At 31.7% G+C, this 26,526-nt stretch overlaps 1 protein-coding gene across 1 annotated transcript; it reads right to left on the bottom strand.

The window, feature by feature from the left end:
* Positions 1 to 16,732: 16,732 nt before the first annotated feature.
* On the bottom strand, positions 16,733 to 25,240 carry LOC147808738 (uncharacterized). The gene is made up of 2 exons (XM_087162722.1): positions 24,272 to 25,240; positions 16,733 to 16,975 (listed from the first exon to the last, which is right to left on the bottom strand). The coding sequence occupies exons 1-2, from the start codon at positions 25,238 to 25,240 to the stop codon at positions 16,733 to 16,735; spliced, it is 1,212 nt and encodes a 403-aa protein (XP_087018848.1).
* Positions 25,241 to 26,526: the final 1,286 nt, after the last annotated feature.

Genomic DNA, 26,526 nt, shown 5'->3' with positions numbered 1-26,526 from the left:
TAGTACCAATCAAACGAAGCCTAATACTGGGTTCTTTTGGTGTTGTTTTTACGTATGCAATATTACTTGATAGCTTAGAGATACAGTTACAAGCAACTCTGTTGACTGTAACTTGAAAAGCTTTTGTAAGATTTATTGAATGTCAGTGTCATATATGCAAAATGTATGTTAAAATACTAGTAAAAAGCATTTATACAAGTTCCAGATAGTATAACCTAATTTGGAAGAGGGGATTTTAAATCTGTTATTCGTTTTTTTCGCGAAGCTAGATGTTTTTTGAATATGATATTTCATCTTTTTAACTGATATGTGCAAGTTCAAAAATGGTATATATAAAAGAGAGTTACAACACATCATCAGGATTAAAATAGATGTTGTCGTACAGGGCTAGAGATGTTAGCTTCCCCTTTGTGACCTGTTCAAAAGCATACGAAGAAACTGTCTGTTATAGGGAAACGCCCCTACCGATATATGACAACATTCCGGGTATAAGTTCATATGCAATTTTTCTGCTGGTATGTCTTTACTCTTTGAAAAGTTTGTTTTAACATAAATTCGATTCCCTTTTTATTACGTCTTTCAACTTGTACATTTCGACAAAAAAATAGACTAAATATTTTATTTGAAAAAACTGTAGCTTATGGTGGAAATCCGATGGCAGATTTGAAACCAGCAATATGAAAGTATCCAAAATCTCTTTAAAAAATATCCCATGTAATAATAAATAAAACAAAAAAAATTTTAACCAGTGTAATTCATATTAATATGTTTTTTTTAGAAGAATGCAGCTGAAAGACAACTGATAGTTAAATAAATCGAAAGAAATGAATTCCAATGTAACTGTAAGATAGGGGATTGCTCATTAAATTTAAAAAATGAACCAGTGACAGTTCCAAAAATAAAAGATAATGAATTTAAATGTAGCTTAGAAATTAGTGACAGTTCACTAAATTAAAGACAGTGAGTTTAAATGTAGATTTGATAACAATGACAGTTTATTAAATGAAAAACAATGAATTTCAATGAATCTGTAAGACCAGTGATAGTTCAATAAATTAAAGACATTGAATTTAAATGCAGCTGTAAGACCAGTGGTAGCTCACCAAATTAAAGACAATGAATTTCAATGTAGCTGTGAAACCAGTGACATTTCACTATATTAAAGACAACGATTTTCAATGTGGCTATAAGACTAATTACAGTTCACTAAATAAAAGAAAGTTAATTTCAATGTAGCTGTGAAACCAGTGACATTTCTCTATATTAAAGACAACGATTTTTAATGTAGCTGAACACTAGTGATAGCTTACTAAAATAAATACGATGAATTTAAATGTTGATTTGATACCAATGACATTTCACTGAATTAAAGACGATGAATTTCAATGAATCTGTAAGACCAGTGATAGTTCAATAAATTAAAGACATTGAATTTAAATGTAGCTGTAAGACCAGTGACATTTCACTATATTAAAGACAACGATTTTCAATGTGACTATAAGACTAATTACAGTTCACTAAATAAAAGAAAGTTAATTTCAATGTAGCTGTGAAACCAGTGACATTTCACTATATTAAAGACAACGATTTTCAATGTGGCTATAAGACTAATTACAGTTCACTAAATGAAAGAAAGTTAATTTCAATGTAGCTGTGAAACCAGTGACATTTCTCTATATTAAAGACAATGATTTTTAATGTAGCTGTAACACTAGTGATAGTTTACTAAAATAAATACGATGAATTTAAATGTTGATTTGATACCAATGACATTTCATTGAATTAAAGACGATGAATTTCAATGAATCTGTAAGACCAGTGACAGTTCAATAAATTAAAGACATTGAATTTAAATGTAGCTGTAAGACCAGTGGTAGTTCACCAAATTAAGGACAATGAATTTCGATGTAGCTGTAATACCAGTGACATTTCACTATATTAAAGACAACGATTTTCAATACGGCTATCAGACTAATTACAGTTCACTACATGAAAGAAAGTTAATTTCAATGTAGCTGTGAAACCAGTGACATTTCACTATATTAAAGACAACGATTTTCAATGCAGCTGTAAGACCAGTGATAGTTCACTAAATTAAAGACATTGAATTTAAATGTAGCTGTAAGACCAGTGGTAGCTCACCAAATTAAGGACAATGAATTTCGATGTAGCTCTAATACCAGTGACATTTCTCTATATTAAAGGCAACGATTTTCAATGCGGCTATAAGACTAATTACAGTTCACTAAATGAAAGAAAGTTAATTTCAATGTAGCTGTGAAACCAATGACATTTCACTATATTAAAGACAACGATTTTCAATGTGGCTATAAGACTAATTACAGTTCACTAAATAAAAGAAAGTTAATTTCAATGTAGCTGTGAAACCAATGACATTTCACTATATTAAAGACAACGATTTTCAATGTGGCTATAAGACTAATTACAGTTCACTAAATGAAAGAAAGTTAATTTCAATGTAGCTGTGAAACCAATGACATTTCACTATATTAAAGACAACGATTTTCAATGTGGCTATAAGACTAATTACAGTTCACTAAATGAAAGAAAGTTAATTTCAATGTAGCTGTGAAACCAATGACATTTCACTATATTAAAGACAACGATTTTCAATGTGGCTATAAGACTAATTACAGTTCACTAAATGAAAGAAAGTTAATTTCAATGTAGCTGTGAAACCAATGACATTTCACTATATTAAAGACAACGATTTTCAATGTGGCTATAAGACTAATTACAGTTCACTAAATGAAAGAAAGTTAATTTCAATGTAGCTGTGAAACCAATGACATTTCACTATATTAAAGACAACGATTTTCAATGTGGCTATAAGACTAATTACAGTTCACTAAATGAAAGAAAGTTAATTTCAATGTAGCTGTGAAACCAATGACATTTCACTATATTAAAGACAACGATTTTCAATGTGGCTATAAGACTAATTACAGTTCACTAAATGAAAGAAAGTTAATTTCAATGTAGCTGTGAAACCAATGACATTTCACTATATTAAAGACAACAATTTTCAATGTGGCTATAAGACTAATTACAGTTCACTAAATGAAAGAAAGTTAATTTCAATGTAGCTGTGAAACCAATGACATTTCACTATATTAAAGACAACGATTTTCAATGTGGCTATAAGACTAATTACAGTTCACTAAATGAAAGAAAGTTAATTTCAATGTAGCTGTGAAACCAATGACATTTCACTATATTAAAGACAACGATTTTCAATGTGGCTATAAGACTAATTACAGTTCACTAAATGAAAGAAAGTTAATTTCAATGTAGCTGTGAAACCAATGACATTTCACTATATTAAAGACAACGATTTTCAATGTGGCTATAAGACTAATTACAGTTCACTAAATGAAAGAAAGTTAATTTCAATGTAGCTGTGAAACCAATAACATTTCAATATATTAAAGACAACGATTTTCAATGTGGCTATAAGACTAATTACAGTTCACTAAATAAAAGAAAGTTAATTTCAATGTAGCTGTGAAACCAGTGACATTTCACTATATTAAAGACAACGATTTTCAATGTGGCTATAAGACTAATTACAGTTCACTGAATGAAAGAAAGTTAATTTCAATGTAGCTGTGAATCCAGTGACATTTCTCTATATTAAAGACAATGATTTTTAATGTAGCTGTAACACTAGTGATAGTTTACTAAAATAAATACGATGAATTTAAATGTTGATTTGATACCAATGACATTTCATTGAATTAAAGACGATGAATTTCAATGAATCTGTAAGACCAGTGACAGTTCAATAAATTAAAGACATTGAATTTAAATGTAGCTGTAAGACCAGTGGTAGCTCACCAAATTAAGGACAATGAATTTCGATGTAGCTGTAATACCAGTGACATTTCACTATATTAAAGACAACGATTTTCAATGCGGCTATAAGACTAATTACAGTTCACTAAATGAAAGAAAGTTAATTTCAATGTAGCTGTGAAACCAGTGACATTTCACTATATTAAAGACAACGATTTTCAATGCAGCTGTAAGACTAGTGATAGTTCACTAAATTAAAGACAGTGAATTTAAAAGTAGCTGTAAAACCAGTGAAAGTTCTCAAAGATAAATACAGTGAATTTAAATGTAGATTTGATACCAATGACATTTCATTGAATTAAAGACAATGAATTTGCATTTCATTGAAGATGCAAAACAAGTGACAGTTTTCTAAAATAAATACAATGAATTTCAATGCGCATTTGATACCAGTGTCAGTTTAGTAAGTTAAGGATCATGAGCTTCATTTAAGATTTTGAACTCAGAGACGACTCCCTAAATTGAAGACATTGAAATTCAATGTATCTTTGAGTGTTAGCTCCCTGAATTGAATATGATAAATTTCAATGCAGGTGGGTAACCCTCAAAAAATTGCACGTTATTCAAGTATTTAGACTCGTAGATTTATTTCCCTGATTTCTAAAATGAGCGTCCTGCTTTTTACAAATACAGACTCCAGAAAGAGAAATGTTTTTATTTTTATCATAAACTTTATATTCATTCTCTGCTCTATAATTTATCTTTCATTATATATGTTACCGGCAAAGTATGAAAGGCCGGCATTCTATAGAATGACTAGGCATTGCGTATAATGCCTGATGTTTTTAGGCAAGGTATGAAATATGAGAAATATTATATACTTTCCCTATTATTTATAATACCTAGCCATTCTATAGAATGACAAAAGCTATTTAGGCAAAGTATGAAAAAAACGCTCTGATGAGGTTATTGTGTAAATGATCTGCATTTTAAAAATATAATTCTGAAATAATAATGAGAGTGCCATTAAAAAAATTATTCAATATGCGTAAAGAAACATAAAAGTTGTACGAAACATAATTTATGCCTTTCTTATAAAGGGAATCAAAATTATCATATAAAAAATAAGAAATTAACCTACTTGTATCAACTTAGCAGGCTTAAATAACATTTTCAATTTTGCATTTGTGAATGACATTTTAACGAATCGGATATGTATTTTATACTTTGCCAGTTTCTCATTGGGCATTCTATATAATGCCTAGGAAATGAGTGAGATATAAATCTTTTCATACATTGCCTGTTAGTTTTAGGCATTATATGCAATGTTTAGGCTTTATTCAATAGAATGCCGGATTTCAAACATTGCTGGTAACATACACATCAAAAAGTGCAGCACTGCATTGTGTAGATTTAGTGAAACGTATATGAACCCCAACAACAACATCAAAAAGAATAATAAAAAATATGAGGGGAAATGTCATGACAATCATTGTAATGACAGCGTTTAGAAGTGCACTTAGGTTGAGATTAAACTTCATCGAAAAATCTTTCACAATTATGATATCTTTACTCTAAGAATTCCATATCGAATATGTGTTGTTTTACCAAAAGTGAAAAGAAGATGGTTTAATTAGATCGTTATGTTTTGATATCCTAATAAGCAAAGGTCTCTAAACATTCTAAAGTGCTGTATACTTCGAGCATTAGTTTAGGTTTCAATTTATCTTTTACTACTTTTATAATATTTCACTCGTTTGCTTCTTGTCACACATACAGAGCTTCTGTCACGCTTTGCTTCTTGCCACACACTGAATTAATTAAATTGAAAAAGCATCTTCTGCTCCAACCAGAATGGAGAATTACAAATCAAATTGAAAACATATATATATATATATATATATATATATATATATATATATATATATATATATATATATATATATATATATATATATATATATATATATATATATATATATATATATATATATATATATATATATATATATATATATATATATATATATATATACATTCAGTCATTCAGTGGTTCCCTGGTTTTCTTTGCAACGTGCCGACGCCAATTTGCAATGCGCTAGCATAGCTCGCAGCAAAAAGACTTTCAAATTACATCATCAGCTTTTAAAGTCGGGTTTTCCAATTACGAAATATAGTATAAAGATCTTAATTAATTCATATTTGTGATCTAACTCTATTTAATTTTTAAAAAATAGATATAACCTCTTTTTCATGTTTATGCAATTCAAAAATATCGCTTTTGTAAAACTTCATCTCCAACTTATTTCTCCTGCCAGCAGAGAACATCGCAAATCAAATATTATTGAGAAAACAATACTCTCTCATATTTTTCTTTGAGGCTCTGCATCTGCTAATGAACCAAATTTTAATAGTTCATTAATTAAAAGATGATGTTCATTTCAAAATTAATTGAATTTTTAAAAAAATAAGACACTCAACAGAAATTAATTGTTAAGTAATTAATCATATTAACTCAAATGTAAGTTTTTTGTTAACCCTCTTATCGGTTATTTTAACATTACAGAATTTATGAAGTAAAATTCTAGTTTTTAAAGGAAATAGACATAGACAAAAAATATAGAATACAAGACAAAGATACAAGACAAAATAGATATCAAAGATACAAGACAAAAACCAGTTTGGAGGTGTTTAAGAGAAAATTGAATATTTTCACGCTAAAGTAAAATACAGTGGGGAAAAAAATTAGCCACCCTGAAATTGATCGAATGATGATAATGATCGGATTTTCAATTTCTAGGATTAAATGCTAGTGGCTCTAGGAGGTGATCTCAAATATGTTAAAATTTATACACAGATAATATTTTAAGTTACAAATAATATTTTACGATACGAAATCAGGCACAAAAATGTACTTTCTCTGAATAAACATACCCATTTTTCTAAGGATTCAGATTTCTGACCCCAAAACCTAGGGGGTAGGAGCAATCTTGGAAATATGTCCCAAAAGTTTAATCTGGAGAGGGGTCTAAGTCTTAGATCCCTTAATGTTAAGTTGATTTTTTGCGTATTTATCGTTATATTTCGAAAACGTTTTTAAGCAAATTGAAAATTTTTGCGCACACGATTATAAAATTCGTCTGTCCAAAGATAGTTCCATGCAAAAAACAAATCTTTCTAAAAAATATTTTCTTTGTTTTATTTAATAATAATCGAGAAAAATTGAATTATAAGGTATAAAAAATTTTGCATCAGATTAAAGTTTGTAATTTTACATGATAAAATATTAAATTTGATCGAAATCGGTCGGAATCGATCCAAAGTTTGGACCCTTTAATATTAATTTTACTTTTTGTGTATTTCGTCATACATCGAGATTTTTTTTTTACACACCAATTATTTTAATCAAAGATAATTGCATGCAAAAAATAACATTTAATAAATATTTGTAATTTTTTATTATTTTATTTAATTATAGTCGAAAAATATTTAAATTGTAAGGAATATAATTTTTTACATAATTTTAAAGAATATAATTTTACATGGAAAAATACTAAAATTGAGGGAAATTTATCGAATTGTTTCTGAGAAATCGAATCTTTGAAATTAATTAACTTAATATCATATTATATTAATTTAATATTAATATATAATATTAATTTAATAATAATAATTAATTTAATTATTATTAACCTATAAGAAAATTTGATTTTTTGAAATTCCTCTTCTTAAGAACAATTCGAGCGATTTCACTTAAATTTTATGTCTTGTCAGGCAAAATTATTTTCTCTAAAAAGGTGTAAAAAATAATATACTTTAAAATTCAAAAATTTTTCGACTAAAATTAAATAAAATATTAAAAAATAATAAATAATTACTAAAAGTTAATTTTGCCTGGAATTTTCTTTGGATAAATTAATTTTATAATTGAGTGAAAACAATTTTCAATTCGCTTAAAAAGTTCTCGAGATATGGAGTAATACGCAAAAAGTGAAATTAACATTAAGGGGTTCAAACTTTGAACTGCTATATTGAAACCATTTTTCCCAGATACCGGCTGTGTATTGGGGCTCTGAAATCGGAATCCGCGGAAACAAAAGTATGTTGATCCAGAGATAGTACGTTTCGTGCCTGATTTCACCACTTTAAATATCGTCTCTACTAATTAATTTGCATGCTTGGGTTTATCCCCTTGAACCATTAGGATTGAGTCCTAGAACGCGAAAATCCGATCATTAAATCAAAAGCTACTTCGGGTGGTCCGCTTTTTATTTTATCCACTGTATGTGTTAACTAATTTTTAAATTGTGTAAAAATGGAGCGCTGTTTGCGTAAAGGCACATATTTTTGAGGCACCAAAGTGTCTCGTAACGAAGATTTAATTTAAAATCTAGTTGATTCTAAATCTAGTTTAATCTAGATTAAAATCTAGTTGATTCTAATTTAATTTAAAATCTAGTTGACTGCAATGATTTTCTTTACTCCAAAATTTTTATCTTTGCGTAGTGCTATTAGGAATGATCGAAATACTCGAATTCTTATAATTTTTAGCGGCAGCGTAAAAACGAAGTCAACTACTGTCATTAAGAAGTATGCAAATTTTAATAATACTGAAATATTAATAATTTCTGCATAAATAAGCAAAACGTTGCAAAAATTTGGTTAAAAACCCTCAAAATTAAAAAAAATTTCAGAATTTGTATATCTGCTTGTAGTAGCGCTTAAAACTTACCATTCTCTTACAAGAGCTTCTATACAGAACTACAAAAGTTTAACGTTATTCTGCCTGAATTATCCGAGTTGGTAACTTGAAAATTACCATTCTCTTACAAGAGCATCTATACAGAACTACAAAAGTTTAACATTATTCTGCCTGGATTATCCGAGTCGGTAAATTTTATTCTTTTTATGGACCATTCAAAATCTCGGTGCCTTTGGTGGGGCAGAAGATAACAAATTATAATTTCAAAATTTTTCAAAGATATTTTTAATAGAAATTGTAACTTTCAAATGCTACTACCACTATGCCGATCAAAAAAAAATTTATGATCTTCTTTCTTTTTATTATCATGAGCTGCTTATTAGATCAAATTTTCACAACGTTTGGCTCTTAGAGTCATTAAAATATGTCAATTCAAAGTGTTAAAACTATGTATACTTCTTTATGATGGATGCACTACCTCTAAAATATTTTAAACATTTCGATTATTTCCCCCCACGCTAATACACATTTAAAAACTATTTTGTCTGTTGAAACTCATACGACGCAGTGAATAATAGCTTTTTTGTATTAGTTGCGCTCACGACAATGAAGTATTAGTTTTCAATATCAATCCGTTAAAGTAATTATCTAAGATTTAGTTATTTCTCGCTTAATTATTGATTATTTTTCCAATAATGTAAACATTAGTATAAAAAAGTTTTTTCACTGTAAATCTATGATTAAATTTATTTCATTGAAATTTTAGTTTAGAAAACATTTTGAAAACCCATGGTCAATAGGAGTTTTCCTATGTCGTGGATTATTAGTCTCGTTTTAGGTTTTCTTGAAGACAAGAACAGTTTAAGTTTTTTTCAAGTTGCATTTGGGGAAGAAGAAAAAACAATGTATCCGAATTTCCAGAATAGTAAAACTCGTAAATATGGAAAATACTTATATAAGTGTCTCTTTATTTTATTCAATATAAGTTTTATCTTCCCCATAAGTCCCTGCTTATGCACTAAAAAGTTTAAAGCTTTCATAAATGTAATCACCTTCGCGATTAATGCCTCACTTTTTATCATGCTTATTGGTTCTATTACTTCACTTTTTCTGAAATCTTCAATAACTGCTTTCACATGCAGTTACGTATTCAACATTCTTGCAGCTCTTATGCTTCGTTTTTCTCTTCATGTTCAATATCCTAAACTAACCTCTATTGTAAAACAGATGCGATACTTTAGCATAAAATTAAAAACAGACATCAGTTCTAAATATGTTGCTCTCATACTTTTTTGGATTGTTATAAATATTTTCTTTCATATCATATACTTGGAACTCAGTTTCAATATATTAAAAAATGATAGATTAATATTTAATGGTGATTTGGGAAAAAGTAAATTGTATTTAGCAATTGGACGATTGGTATCTTTTATTCCGGTGATGAGCCTCATGTTTCCAATGAACAGCTATTCAATGTTTTTCGTTGTGATTTGCTGCCATCTGAAACAATTTTTTGAGGGCTTCAGACATAATCTCAACAATGAAAAATGTATAAAAAGCGAACATATTTTACAGAACTACCATTGTGTAATTTCATTTTTGGAAGATATTGACAATGCCTTATCTTTTATTACTTTTTCTGTTGTTTGTTTTGATGCCTCTGTTATTTACACTGGAGTGTCTTCATTTCTTCACCCAGAAGCGTTTGATTCACTACAACTTCAACATACAGTAGTGTTACTAATTTTCATCAACCAAATCATATGTCTAATTTCTATGACCATCTCAGCTTCAAAGATGTCCGAAGCAGCAGAAGAGGTCTACAGCTTAGCTCTTAATCATCCTGAATCAACCTGTTCTCAAAGAAGCAGAAAATTTTCGCAGTTTTCAGTTAAGAGAAAATTTATTTGACGGCCTGGAAAATCGTGCCCATTAACCGAATATTCTTTTTTAGTACGATTGGAACGATTTTAACTTATGCTTTGTTGATTGACAATCTCAATTTATATGGCCAGTCAAAATAAATGTGGTCATTTTTCTTACTTTATAAATAAAGTATTAATGATGAGTTAAAATAACATTTCGTTTTCTTTATATTCTTTTAGACTGGCTGTTCTCTAAAATAGAACATCTTTGACTATGTAACAGCTTTCGAATTAGTTATGTTTAATACCTGCTTTCGATTTCTATATAAATGTATAAGACAGATGTAGAAAGAATCTCTAGATTTTATTTTGAACTTATTTTAAGTTTACGTAGCAAAAAATTTACAAATTAATGATATTTATTTATTGAAAAAGGGATTAGTTGATGATTGCAATTGATAAATTAGAAAAGGAAACTTTTAAATGATAGGAAGTGTACATTGTTGGATGACAATCATAATAATTTTATGTTCCCCCAGAGAATTGACAGTTGTTATTACTTCAAGAGCAAAGGTGTTGAGATATAAAGTCTTTAGTAAGTTCAGTCTTATATACAAAACTTTTGTGGGATATAGTTACTGAAAACTAAGTTTCTTAATTGCAAAATGTAAGATAAAAATAATAAAATTACAGTTTTTTACTGAAACTGAAGCTTTAATTGAGTAATAAATTTTTAAAGAATAAAAAAAACGAGCGAACGTAATAAAACGCCCTCAAATAAAGGAGAATTCTCATTTAATTTACTATTGGAGAATACATTACTATACAGAAAAGACTGCAATACGTGATATATCCTTCCATTAAATATTTAGTCGCGCTGTATTTCTACTTCAAACTTCTCGTAAGAGGAGTAAAAACTTTATTCATTATTTTAGAAATAACAATTGATTTATTTGGCTATAAAATAGCAGTGTAAAGAAATTTAACGTATCTAAACGCCAAAACTGTCTGCAACTACATTACACAAAAGTGTAAACACCATACATAACTCTGGGATCTAGTCTTTCACTACACAAATGATCTACCACATTATTTAGTGTAAAGTAGCCATCATCATTTATGTTAGTGTAGTATGGTATACTACATATTAAGTAAAATCATTTGTTAATTCTAATTTCTTTATCTAATCATTCATCTAATGTAATAATCATTTGTTAATAATGTAATAAGCAGCTTAAATAAGTACGAAACTTAAAATTGTAACTGTTAAATTTGTGATAAACTTTTAATTGTATGGTTTTTAATTTCTTCTCTTTACACTTGTAATTAATGTTATTTATTTGTCAGTATTCAATAATTCCTTGCAATAATTTCCTGTAATATTTAAGTTTTAAGTCTCAATTTATTTTGTAACCTTGGGAAAGTAGTCTTTCTCTGCATTTATGTTCTTCCTTTAAAAGAAGATTCCTCCTTTTGTTACTTCGCTGACAGCAAGATGTATGTCCAGTCAGCAAACCCCTTTGTTGGATTGAGAAGGAGTGACCCCAAAGTCCTTTTTCCCACGTTTCGGCTTGCATCAAATGCAAAGCGCCCCTTTTGATCTTATGATGGCGCCAAGAATGTTCCAGAACATTCCACAAAATTCTTTACCAGGTGTGTCACCACTTTTGACAACCCTTCTTCATGTTTGGCATGGAGCTTAACAATTAATTTCGCCAGTTGGCCAATATTTGCAGCTCTGTGATTTGCCCCTCTGATCCTTCTCCGTCCAACCAATGCGATATTTATAAAAGTGTAATTTTTTTTGGCGAGGTTTTTCTTGCCTATCTTCATAACGTAGAAACAGTTAGTAGTTACTCTCCCCCTCAATAGTGTTTGTTTGGTTTTTCGGCTTAGGCCGAAGTTTTCTGTGTTGGCATGTTTGCCAAGCATTTTTGTTTTTTCATACTGTTAAAGTTTTTAATAAACTTTTTTGTTTCGCATCCCTTACAGTGTGTCTAGTGAGTAATTTTACTGTATAAGCTGTTTTCACTTCCTTTTTTTTCCAGCATGTTCCTCGGTTGCACTTACCTGAACCATTGCATCATACAATCGTAATGTACCCCACTATCATCTTTTTCGGCCTTTACATAATTACTTTCTAAATTGCATTCAATCTTAATTTGACTTAATGTTAGTCACCCCCCTTTTTTTACCCCTTTTTATATAGCCACACCACAGTTAGTAAATAACTTTAAAGTTTATAATTACAATAAGATAAGATATGGAAAAAGAGTAGGCACAATTGTTTTTACAATACAATTCTTTTAGATAGCACACTAATTCTTAAATAAAATAGTTTATAAATCAAACTTTACAGATGGAATCTTTTGACGAACCCAAATTAGGCTTAACAGGACGGAAGCGGATAGAAGCTAAGCGTTATAAAATCAGTCTATATAGTTCTCAGAGATTCAAAAATTGAAGCATAGTTGTCCTTATTACACAACTAAAAATATACATACACTTTACACTGCGAGCTTTTGTTTTTATTGATGAATATCAGCGTTGAAATCACAGATAGAATCTTAAGACGAATTCAAACTAGGCTTAACAAGACGGAAGCGGATAGGAACATAATAAAATCAATCTACACATTTCTCAGGGATATAGAACTTAAAACATAATTATCTTCATTACACAACTAAAAGCATGCATTCATATTAAGCGGGGAATTATTGTTTTTTGTGTAAGAGCGTGAAAGTTTAGTGTAAGATGATTAAATTTTAAGTTTTTAGATTTAAATTACACCCTTTAAATTCTGCATGAACATTCGATTGGTGTTAATTCGGAATAAAGTATTCCTTCACGTAATTTTTGGATAGTTCAACATCACATTTGGAGAGATATTACGTCACAGTGTTTTCAGCGTAGCATTAGAAAACAATTATTAGTTGCGTAATAATTTAATATCTTAAATAAAAAAGCGTTTGAACTTTAAAATCCTTAAGAAAATTAAAATAAAGGTCGCTTTGTGCTTAGCCAATCAAATCAGAGTTAATGTAAATTTAAGTTATAAAGAGGTCAAAAGTAGATCCAGAGCACAAATTGTAACTTGGCGATGTATACATTTTATTTTCCATTCGATTAAAAAAATTCCTTTCTTAGTGAAAACAACAAGCATTGTTCGGTTATTTGCTTATATTGTTTCGATAAGATTTCGCTATCCAACTGTTTTATGAGCAATATTATGAAGATCTTTTTCTGCTTCTGATATATAGGATGCCGATGACGTCGAAACCACAAATTCCATTAACTGGCACATAATAAGCAAAATAATTATTTACGGCAACAAATAATGTTAATGCTTATTTAGGTAGATAGTCTTGTCTTCAATCATAATAGTTGAAAAAATGTCACAAATCATCATGTTTATTCAATTTTATAAGAATTTTCAAAAACTCTCTCGTACTTTTCAATATCAGGGTTGAAAGTTAGGTTGTTAAGTAACATAAAATAGGGAATATTGATCCCAAAACACAAAATACACTGCTGGCCACCCAAATTGCAGCACCAAGAAAGTCAAGAGATATCACAACAAAATTTATTTTATAGATAAAATTTATTTTATAGATAACATTTTACAGATAACATAAAATAATTAAATTAATCTGTGAAGTGTGGTTCCTGCCAAAATCAGTAGTCAGAATAGCAGCCATTTTTGGAGATCACCGCTGCCACACACCTCGGCATTGATTCAAAGAGAATTTTGATGTGTTCTTGGGGTACAGCAAACCAAACAGCTTCCACACGTTGCCGAAGTTGAGCTGGCGTGGCAGCTTGGGATGTAATCTGGGTCAATCATTGAGCAATCATGGACCACATGTTTTCCATGGGCGAAAGATCCGGAGAGCTTGCTGACCAGGGAAGCAATTCAATCTGGCGATTGACGAAGAACCATTGGACAATGCGTGCCACATGTGGTCGCGCATTATCCTGTTGAAATATGGCTGTGGGCAAGCTCTGAAGATAAGGAAGGACAACTGGCTCCAGCACCTCGGTGATGTAGCGCTGGCTGTTTAAAGTACCGGCAATGCATACTAGTGGAGTGCAAGAGTGATATCCAATACCGCCCCATACCATAATACCCGGTGCAGGACCAGTGTGGCGGTGCATAACTTAGCTGTTCAGCATCCTCTCTCAACGGTGTCTCCAGACTCGAATGCGACCGTCGCGGTGTTGCAGACATAAGCGTCCTTCTTTCATCTCACCATTGGCGGTGGAGACGTCTATGGTTCTGCGTCAAAGGTAGATGATAGCAATGGAGGTCTTGCGGGCAGACCACTCAGCTGTAAACGGCGTCGAACGGTACTCGCCGACACAGGATGATGCGTTACAGACTGAATGTGCTGCTCTATGGTTTGTGATGCGATTGGGCGATCAGTCACTGCCATGCGCACAATTCACTTGTCATCACGTGAAGTGGTGCACTGATGTGGATGCATTCGAACACGTCGGTCCGTCGTACCCTCCTGCATCCAACGATTACATATGCGCATTACAGTTGTTTGGTTTCGTCCAACATGACTACTGATTTCCCTGAAAGATAATCTGCAACCTCGGTAGGCCACTATCCTTCCTCTGTCGAACTCGGATACTTAATCAGAAGATGATCGCTGTTTTCTAGGAGGCATAGTTAATCGTTTTTTGAAAAAAACACAAGACAAACACAATAGTCGAACTTAAAATCGCCAAAATCTCCATGCCTTAAATAGCACTTTGAAGTGGCACCACAGACGCGCGTAATGTGCGTCTGCGCTGAAATTCTAATCATTTACATATCTCACCTCCACTAATACATGTTGTAAATTTCATATTATTTGCATGCTTCCTTCAGGGTGTTGTATTTACGGTGGCCAACAGTGTATAAGTTGACGACGTAACGGTACGATTTTCAACGCTGTTAAGAGACTTTCTTTCTCAGTGAGAACAACAAATGCTTGCATTTTTCGGATACGACTTCACTATTTCCAGCTGCTTTGTGGGCAATATTATGAACTTCTGATGCTGATTCAGACATCCAAGACGCTGATGTCGTCATACCCACAAATGCTATAAATTGGTGTATACTGAGGAGCAGCATTATTTGCGTCATCGAATGGTGTGTATGCTGATCTGAATGAAAACCAATTGACAAACGCGAAAAAACAGTCGATCGCCCAATCATGATAGCTGAAAATACTAAAAATGACATTTCTTTATCAAAACTTTCAACAAACGAACTTATTTTCAAATATGTTTCTCTGAAACTGCTACAATTAATTTTTCTCGCAGAATTTAGTGAATCCTGAGGCTGTCAATTAATAATTTTAACTGATAGCTGACTATGACGTAATAAATTGCAAAACAATTGAGGGGAAGTAAAAGGCACTCAACGTAGTCAAAATGATAAGAATAACGAAATAATGATACTGCAGAGATGGTTGAAATGTAAGTTAAACACATAAAATTTTAGAAAATTTGCGTGTGAAATTAACTTAGTTATGAATTTAACAAAGCAAATAGAAGTAAAAATTTGAATTATAGACCATGAGATAAGAAAAATTCTGATTTTTGAGTTTATGATTATTTGCGCTTTTTTCAAGCAACTCAATATTCGCAATAGGTCATAAACTCTTAACCCATTAAACGCCGCCATATGAATCGTTGATAAAAAATTGGAATTTTGGTATATTTTAAGAAGTAATAGACATTTCTAATCACATGAGCTTTAAATTTTTAAAAAAAAATTTATTTTTTAAAAGATATAATAGGGTCCCAAAATGGGAGACTTGGCGTTTAATGGGACTAACATAGCTCACTTACACACTACGCAACAACTTAAACGTTTAGTTTCATTACTTGCATATATTTTGATAAAAATCGCCAAATCTATTTTAATGGGATCAATAAAGTTAAATTTGAAATAAACATGCTTGAACAAAGAAGCAAAATAGCTCATAAATATTTTTACCAGTTTTATTATTATTCTTCAAATTTGCCTGCATTTTTGTATGAAACAAAATTGTATACTTTTTGTGAAGCATTACTTTACATTTTTCACAACACAAAGGAGTGTTCTTTTTGCACAACTTATATTTTCACTGCTTACGAGCCTCTGTAATTAAGTGATTAACTCCATCAAATCGAATGTTGGTATTTACTTGCCCATGTGGTCCAAGTCCATAAGGCAAAGTCTCCGGTCCGTCCCATGACTACATCGCGAAGAAATGCTAATTTTGACATCTGTACATTAACCTCACGATGAACCCTCCATGCTGCTACCTCAGCCATGTTAAGAACGTTGGTAAAAATGGGCGACGACCACTTTTTACAATTTATTTTTGGTCTGTAAGAACTGAAATCGGTCAAGAATATCAACACCACCCTTGTTCTGATTATATGAGGCAACTATTCCAGGTTGAGGTAAATCAATTTTCTTCCTGGACTTTTGGCACCAACGTTTTACACGTCCTATTGGTTCAATTCCCTCAAAATTTGATGCCAGGAATACAATTTTATTGTCTTTCCATTTTACAACGCTAACACTCTTTGTTGTAACGCAGACATAATACTACAAGCACGTAAAACTACATTTATGACCTGAAAATTTATCCGTATCTAATGTTTCCATATAATCAATGCTTGCTGCACAGTTAAAAACCTGCGAGCCACTTTTAAAAAGTTCCTTAGAAAAAAAAGAACGACACTCACCGAACGATTAGATCAAAATACTGAGAATTTTTTTTTATCTTACAGTTTGAAACATTCTATGTGACAGAATGGATAATGGGAGGGGTCACAATGAGCAATTCAACACCTGCACTGATAATATTTGACCTTCAACAACAAAAGAGAGGGTACTAAGTATGACGAAAAAGAATTCATAACTATTTGCCTTTATGTAAATGTGTTGAGGATGGTGTTAGTCACAGAATGCCAAGTCTCCCATTTTGGGACCTCTTTAAATAAACAACTGTAAAATCGGTCTAAATCAATTTTTTAAAATTTTGTTGGCGACTATATGATGACAGAACAATTGTTTTGTATATTCAATATTTTTAAATTTCTCGACTTGAAAAATTATTTTTTTTCTGAAATTATTTTCATTTGAAGTAAAAAAAGCGATTTTGATTACATTTAGGCAATTTCTAAACAAACAATTTACATCTCGAACCTTCTGTGAAAATTTCTAATAAAACTAAAAACATTCAACAGTCGATAAAAAAATATAAAAAATATGCATGTGAATTACTCAGCGAGAAAAAAATTCTTAAACAAAGGTTCCCAAAATGGGAGACTTGGCGCTTAATGGGTTAAAACCATTGCACAACAAAAAATTACGAGAAATAACGACGAGGAAACTAAACCGACAGCAACAGGTTTATTGAAAATGTTTTGAATAACTGAAACAGCTGAACAACTAACAATCATTGTAGGCAAAAAGTTTGTAGTTAAAGAAATGAATTTCAGAAGTAAATTGTTAAGTCTGTTTTGTTTAGTGTAAGTTGTGGGAAATATCAAACATGAACAAAACAAAATTGAAATAAATTTACAAAGCTCCATTTTAATAAAAAATTTTTGCGCAGATAATTTTTACATTATAATATCCACCGAAAAAAGTTGTGAACAGATACTATTCCAAAATGCAATTTTAAAACTGAAATAACGTTTGGTTTCAAAAACTTATTTGATTCTATATGTCCTTTTTTTGCTTTGAAATGGTGAAAAATTCAGAAAAATGCTTCACACAGTTCTTGTTCTCATCTTACAGTTGGGTATCCATTAATAATAATATTTTAGTTGAGATTTTAATATTAAGATGATTGAAAACATAGTAGAATATTTAGTAGCATCTTATTTAAATTATTAATTAAATTTTTCGCTACGCTTTTCATATTTGTCAATTTAAATTGCTGTTATGCACAACCCTCTATCATTAATTTTTTCTTATGAATTATTTAGAGTCTGATTCGTATACTAATTTAAAAACATTCTATATTTAAAATTTATTTTATTGTTAGAAGCATTAGAAGCAGTGTGAAACAATACTTTCAGAATCAAATGTAATATTTAATTAAAGATTAGATTTCGTGACTTTATTTAAAACTACAATTTGCAAAACAAGTACTTACAATTACCTTAAATAATTGAATAATATACTTGAATTTTCTGGTAATGATAATAATAAGCATTGTAAAATGTTGCAAATGATTTATCAGTATGACAATAGTCTTTGAAAAACGGTGCAACTATTTTTAAGTTTCAGCAGTAATTTTTTTTCATGAATGACAGCTTTATGCCTAGGTTTATAGAGGTCTAAATTACTATTTATATTAAGAGGAATAATTTAGAAATGAATTTAACAAGTTAGTTTCACAGAACGTATATTTTTTACTGGAAAATTTTCTATAGATGTTTGTTTTTTTAAAAAAATGTAAGTGGCATCTAATTTGCCATTAAGCACTAATATTTTCGAAAAGGACAGCAAAATTTCGAATTTTATGAAAACAAAGACGCAATATTTAACTCTACAAAGGATAATTGGACAATTTTAAGTTCAATTTCACAAATTAACACATGTTATTGTAATATATATATTTATTACAAACGTCAAGCTTTAAATTAGCTGTAAATTCTTTGAATTTTATCGGTGGCTTTTCTACAAATAGATAGACAGATGTAAAGTGCGCTAAAAGAAAACAAAAAAACGGACCATTCTGAATAACTTTTTATCTAATGATCCGATCTTTACGTTCTAGGACTCTATCATAAAGAGGGGGTGACCTCAAACATGCTAATTAATAAGTGCAGACAATTATCTTGTGTATTGCAAATGACGATCATTTTGAGCTTTACTTTGAAAAGTGCAAAAACTGCACAGAAAATTGCTCGAAATTGTTTACGTTCTTAAGATAATCAAATAAGGTGTTTTTCATTAATTGCCATATACCATTCACTACAAAATTATGAAAATGAATTATGAGTATTTTTTTTCACTTATGGGCAGTACAAACCCTTAGGAAAATTTGCCATAGGTTTGCCATAAAAAAATGCCATAGGATATTCCTATGGGGTTTTGCCTATGGCAAAAATTTTGCCATATACGTATGGCAGAATTTTGCCATAGGCGAAACCCCATAGGAATATTCTATGGCATTTTTTTGAATGGCAAAATTTTGCCATAGGCAAAACCCCATAGGAATATCCTATGGCATTTTTTGTATGGCAAAGTTTTGCCATAAGTGTATGGCCAAAGTGTATGGCAAAATTTTGCCATAGGCAAAACCCCATAGGAATATCCTATGGCATTTTTTTATATGGCAAAAATTTGCCATAAAACTAAGATGTGCTACAGTTTATGAAGAAATATTTTTCCATAGGTTATGGTACACCTTTGCCATACAGCTATGGCAACATTTCTCGTTGATATTTTACCATACGTCAAAAAATAATTACTTACAAGAATCTTTCGCAATGGATAATATTAAAAATGCAAAACTTAATAATTGTGGAATAAATATATATCCAGAAAGTTTTTTTTTAAATTTCTTGATAAACTTCTCCTGTTTTACTTGCAGAATCCTTTTTGTATGCGGTTCTTATTCAAATAAATTTCAAACAGTTAGTACTAACCGCTAGAAAATGGGTCCGGTGGTCGGAGCGAGTGGGGAAAATAATGGTTATGTTGATTAGGAACAAAATATATTGAGTACAGGCAACTAATATTTGTTAAAGCTGTAAAAATAAGAAAATAGAAAGTGGGTCCGGAGGTCGGAGCGAGTACAAAAAACATTAATTTGATTGATTGGTATCATAATTAGTTAGATAAGTGTCAGATATTAGAGGAACCTAAAAGAACGCGAAGCAAAATAACGGTCCGATGGTCGGAGCGAGTATGAAAATTCTTTAAATTTCGATATGTGATACTAAACTAAAAATTAAACAGACTACTAAAACAATAAAATACTATTAAAACTCAAAAGATAAAGAGTGGGGCCGGTGGTCGAAGCGAAATTAGTTTAAAATAGATCAAACGGGACAAAAGCTGAATATGTAGCGGTGCAACCAGTGGTGGCATGTGAACAAAATTTTATCTATAAAAAAGATGGTATTAGACTATGAAAAGCTAAGAATAGAAAACAGGCTAAATTAATTGATCCCCTACTAATGAGGGATGAAAAAACTCAGAAAATTTATGTTGAATTATGATAAGCACATTTAGAAAAGAGAACACAATATAGAAACATTGGTAAATACAAAACATGCTTAAGACATGATTAAAATTGGTAAAATTAATAATTGTTATTGACAAATTTACACTTGGTTAGGGATAGTAAATAAACATTAATTGGGTATAGGGAATCACTATGACGAAAAAGTTGTAAACTTAAGGAAAGATTAAATTGTTAAAAGCATTTTTGGTTACAGCAACAGATTATATGGCCAGGGACTGTCCAGTTGATGATATTGAAGCAAAACAATTGTCAACCAGTAATCCAGCAAATCTAGTTAAGTGATGACCCTAAGCTATGTAAAAACATGTAACAGAACATTGTACAAATATACGTGGATACTTAAGAAATATTAGTTGTAAAATAGTAAAACACAAAGACATGATAAAAAACAATTTAATGGCAAGCAAAAATTAAACACAAAATATAAATATAAAGCCCTAACATATGTAAGATAATGTAAAAAAGCATTGCAAGAACCTAAGTGGAATTAAAATAAAAAACTAATGAGAATGTAAACACCGATAAAAGTACCAGACAGCCGGAAATTAAAAAACTTAATAAATTTAGATAGATAATTGCATAGGCGTTTGCAATAAAATGTTTTTGACCAAGAATGAGATCGAAAAAATATTAAAATAAGTAGCCAAAGTTAGCGAATGATTCCACTTGTAGTGGATGACACGTTAATATGGCGGTCTGATACACTAAGCCTAAATCAATGGAACATCGGATTTTAAACACTCAAAAATGGAAAAATTGGCCACCCGGAGGCCGGAAAAGACTCACCAGGAATGCCTTGTGGGTTTACATGTTGAATTTAATTAATTTCGGGGTGAAATAATGGATATTTATTTCTTTTAGAAGATGTTTTTGAGGACTCCATAGAAGTTGTTGTTTCGTTGGTGGAGATCTAGATCAGCTTTTCTCTATGGTATACTGCCATACAAATCTTTAAGGTTACCATTGGCCTATGGTATACTGCCATACAAATTTCTGTGGTTGCCATAAGCCAATGGTGACGTGCCATACAAATCCTTATGGTTACCATTAGTCTATGGTATACTGCCATACAAATCTTTATGGTAGCCATAGGCTTTTGGGGTTTTGCCATACAAATCTCTATGGTAACCATAGCCGTATGGTATCTTGCCATATAAATTTCTATGGTAGCCATAGGCTTATGGGGTTGTGCCATACAAATCTCTATGGTAGCCATAGGCTTATGGTGTTATGCCATACAAATCTCCATGGTAACCATAAGCGTATGGTATCTTGCCATACAAATTTCTATGGTAGCCATAGGTTGCCATAGATTACCATAGGCTTCTCTATGGCAAATTTTCCTAAGGGATATTAATTAAAGTGTTCAAACTCAACAAATGGCAAATTTTGACATAACGAAAACCTATACCCAATCGCGACATATTTTAAAAAGATACAGATAATAAAAGTACCAGACTGCCGGAAATTAAAAACTTAATAAATTCAGAAAAATAATCGCATAGGCGTCTGCAGTCAAATGTTTTTGACCAAGAATGAGATCAAAAAAAATATTAAAATAAGTCGCCAAAGTTAGCGAAAGATTCCACTTGAAGTGGATGACACGTTAACATGGCGGTCTGATACTCTAAGCCTAAAAGAATGGAACGTCGGATTTCAAACACTCAAAAATAGAAAAATTGGCCACCCGGAAGCCGGAAAAGACTCACCAGGAATGCGTTGCGGGATTACATGTTGAATTTAATTAACTTCGGGGTGAAATAATGGATATTTCTTTCTTTTAGAAGATGTTTTTGAGGACTCCATAGAAGTTGTTGTTCCGTTGGTGGAGATCTAGATCAGCTTTTCTCTATGGTATACTGCCATACAAATCTTTAAGGTTACCATTGGCCTATGGTATACTGCCATACAAATTTCTGTGGTTGCCATAGGCCAATGGTGACGTGCCATACAAATCCTTATGGTTACCATTGGTCTATGGTATACTGCCATACAAATCTTTATGGTAGCCATAGGCTTTTGGGGTTTTGCCATACAAATCTCTATGGTAACCATAGGCGTATGGTATCTTGCCATATAAATTTCTATGGTAGCCATAGGCTTATGGGGTTGTGCCATACAAATCTCTATGGTAACCATAGGCGTATGGCATCTTGCCATACAAATTTCTATGGTAGCCATAGGTTGCCATAGATTACCATAGGCTTCTCTATGGCAAATTTTCCTAAGGGAAAAAATTACTTTAAATTACTCATATCTTGCTTAGTTTTAAGAGAACTTTTTTTAAAACACAATCCTTGTATTGAATTTTAAATTGCTCCAAAAACATTTTTAAATTTCACTGAATATTTTTAAATTTATAGCAAAAGAAACGAAAGATAAAAAAAAAATTAGTTTTTCATAAAAATGTCCATATCCTATGAAGATTTAAGCTAGAATTACGAAATTTTATGCAATTGTTGTAATTTAATATATATACAGCGGCCTAGGCCAATAGGCCCATACGCCAAATACAATGAATCATTTAAAAGGTCAACAGACCCTTATATAAATAAAATGCAAAAATTATATGTATATATACAATACAAAACTTATTAACCCTCATATAAATAGAATACAAAAATTATATATATATATAATACAAAAATTGTGAACCCTGAGACAACCAGTAAAAACTGAGTGAGCTGTGAGCCAGAGCTGGTGGAACCCTTAATACAAGACAAAAAGTCTAACAATTCACCAAAAACAGCCGTAAATACAGCTCATAAAACCGCCAAAAGGTGAAAGGATAAAATGACATAAATGAGTATAGTGCTAAAATTGAAAAGTTAAAACTAAGACAAAATCACAGATGTATACACTTGCCAATAGGGCATTGAAAGGATCCAGCCAATCAAGCCAGCTTGAATCCTGCTGGTGGAACCAAAATAGTGAGGGTGAAGTAGTAATAGGTAGTTAAAATGAAGAACAACAAGTAAAGCAGAGTAAATTCAATTAAAGTACAAAAAAACAGAGGACAAAATACCAATAGATACTAAAAGGTAAGAGTTAAAAGGGGTGTATAACAATCTAAAAACCATGTATAAAATACAATCGCAATGTAAAATACCAAATGTATTAAAATCCAAAGGTTGTAAACAAACCTAAAGCATGTATAAAATGCAAAGTCAAGTTAAAAGTCAAATTAAAACACTAAAATGGCAATGTGGTCCAAAAAAAAGTTTTGGCAAGGTGGTTAGATTAAGCAGGTTAAAATTTTAGTTATTGTCAATTTTGTTTATTAATTCCATTTGTTCCTCAAGAGTAGTTTTAATGATAATCTTGATAATTTCTCTACAAACCTTGTCTGCAAAAATTTGTTGGTCTGTTTTTTGGAAGAAATAATTTTTTCGGAGTGTTCGGTACCGGTCACAATAATATAAAAGATGCTCTATGGTTTGTCTTTGGTTACAGTTAGAGTAAGTATCTGATTTATTAAAAAATTTGTTTTGGTGTACTCCGAACACTCCGTGCCCCGTTAGAAATTGGTTAAAATAGAAATTAGTTTGCAACCTTGTAGTTGACGGGGTCTTAATGAATTTAAATGTATGCCTGCCTTTCTCAGAATTTTCCCAATTGGTTTTCCACCTTGCCATTAAATATTGTTTGATTTCGGTTTTAGCTTGTTTGGGGGTCTTCAGAACCTGGAGATCCACACTGTCAGAACCAATGGCTTCCTTTGCTGCCCTGTCTGCCTCCTCATTGCCCTGGATCCCCACATGTGCTTTTACCCAGTTCAAAATAGTGTTCTTATTCCAAATTTTTTTGATCTCTTCTATGAGTTTGGAACTGGGTTCTGGGTCAGCCAGGGCCTGGAGGGATGATAGTGAGTCTGAAAAAATCGTTGCATGTGTAATATCATGTTGACGTAGCCATATCAGGGCAGACTTGATTGCCAAAAGCTCTGCAATAAATATGTTGGTGTTATCAGTGACTCTGGTGGAGGCTTTGAAAATCGTGATACCGTTGTTCTTAACTATCATTGCGTGTGAAGTCCTGAATTTATTCGGATAATCTGCCTCCATCCGAGAGCCATCAGTGTAGATCTCCACTCCCTGATCTTTAGGGCTGCTATATCCCCAGGGCAAAGCAATGTAATCTGAAGGATGCCCTAGGGCTGGTTTCTCGAAATCTATGTTATGATCAAGATCAATTGGTAGAGTATAATTTATGTCCTCGAGTCTCCAGCCCCACTTCACCCTTTTGCAAAAGATGTCCTCCACGATTTTCAAACCAATTGGCATAACACCCGCCAGTATCTGGATTGCCTCTGTGCTCGTTGTAGCATAGGCCTTCGTGATGGTTAAGAGTGGTATTCGCTGGATACTGTTTAATTTTTCGTTAATTCTCCTAGTATTTCTGTACCAGACACTGGCGGCGTAAAGTATAATTCTTTCACTTGCCTGGAGATATATGCGTTTCAACAATTGTGGTCTGAGACCCCATGTAACTCTGGCGACTCTACTAATTCCCTGATTAAAACCTGTAATTCTGTCTCTAATATCATTTAAGTGTGGAATCCATGTCAGACCTGGATCGAGGGTCACCCCTAAGTATCTCATCGTACTTACATTTTTAATATTGTTTGTATCATCCGGTCTAAATTTAATACAGGGGAGTCTTCCCATCTTTTTTTTATTTTTTGGAAATGTAATAAGTTGAGTTTTTTCTTTCGAAAAATTTAATTTGTTGTTCTCGGCCCAGTCTGACATGTGGGATAGAATATGAGTCGCCAGTTTATCAAATTTATAGAAAATTGGACCACTTACCAACAGTAAAATATCATCTGCAAATGCAATGATATTGAAATCATCATGGTTAAAATCAATAAATTGGCTAAAATTTATATTACGAACTAAATTAAAAATGTCATTAACCAAGATCAACCACAAAATGGGTCCAAGCGACGAGCCCTGTGGTACACCAATGTTTAAGTTACTTTCTACTAGAGTATCGCCGTTATCTCCTAAAAATTTAGCCTTTCTATCCTTTAGAAAGCTAAAGACACAACCGGCCAAATTGTCGGGCAATGCCAATTTGTTTATTGCGTTCTTCAGGATTGTCCAATCTGCACGGTTGAACGCATTCTCGATGTCCAGAGCCACCCCAATGGTATGCTTATTCTCTGATTTTTTTTCACAGATGATATCAACAACTTTTTTAAGCGCCTCGTCCGTTCCCCTCCCAGCCCTGAAGCCATATTGATTGTCATTGATGAGGTTTCTTTTCTCAAGATGATATGTTAATCTTTTTGTAAGCATTTTATCTAATATTTTTCCCCAGACGGCTAGGAGCGAGATTGGACGGTAATTGTTTGGCAAGTTTAAATTTCTGTTTGATTTAGGTATCAGGGCGACTCTGGCAATCTTCCATGGTCTTGGAAAATAGCAGTTCATAAAACAAATGTTAAAAAGAGCTAGCAACCAATTTCTATTTGTAAAATAAATATCTTTAAAAATTTCGTTTGGTATACCATCAGGGCCCGGCGCCTTGTCTGTTTTAAGACCGTTGATAACCAGCTCCAGCTCACTTACAGTAAAATTTGGCTCACTTACATTTCTTCTCACAATATCAATTTTTTCACAATTCGTCTCCGGGAAGTGGTGCTGCATGATTCCTGGAGGGACTCCGCTGCATTTCCATTAATAAGGATTGGATTTATGATTAGTTTCTCATTCAAAGTACCCTTAGCTATTTTATACGGGTTGGAAAAGGCATTTTCCGTTGGGAGGTTGTTAATATAATTTCTCAAGTTTTCTGCCTTTGCTTTTCTGATAAGTTTCTTGTATTTAGCAAGGGAAGCTTTAAATTTAATCATGAACTGTTGTCTAGTCTCGGGATTTTCCTC

Source organism: Parasteatoda tepidariorum, chromosome 5 (assembly GCF_982258835.1).
Source record: "Parasteatoda tepidariorum strain Cologne lab strain chromosome 5, Ptep-v5.0, whole genome shotgun sequence".
Lineage (NCBI taxonomy): Eukaryota > Metazoa > Arthropoda > Arachnida > Araneae > Theridiidae > Parasteatoda > Parasteatoda tepidariorum.
Note: the sequence above shows the minus strand (reverse complement) of the source record. Positions and strands in the feature narration are given on the sequence as shown.

Excerpts from the sequence above, each read along its gene's own strand:
- LOC147808738 (XM_087162722.1), bottom strand. The coding sequence starts at position 25,240 with ATGAGATACTTAGGGGTGACCCTCGATCCAGGTCTGACATGGATTCCA. Across the intron at positions 16,976-24,271 it reads AAATCAAACAATATTTAATG|TATTATGTCTGCGTTACAAC; the intron begins GCAAGGTGGAAA and ends ACGTGCTTGTAG.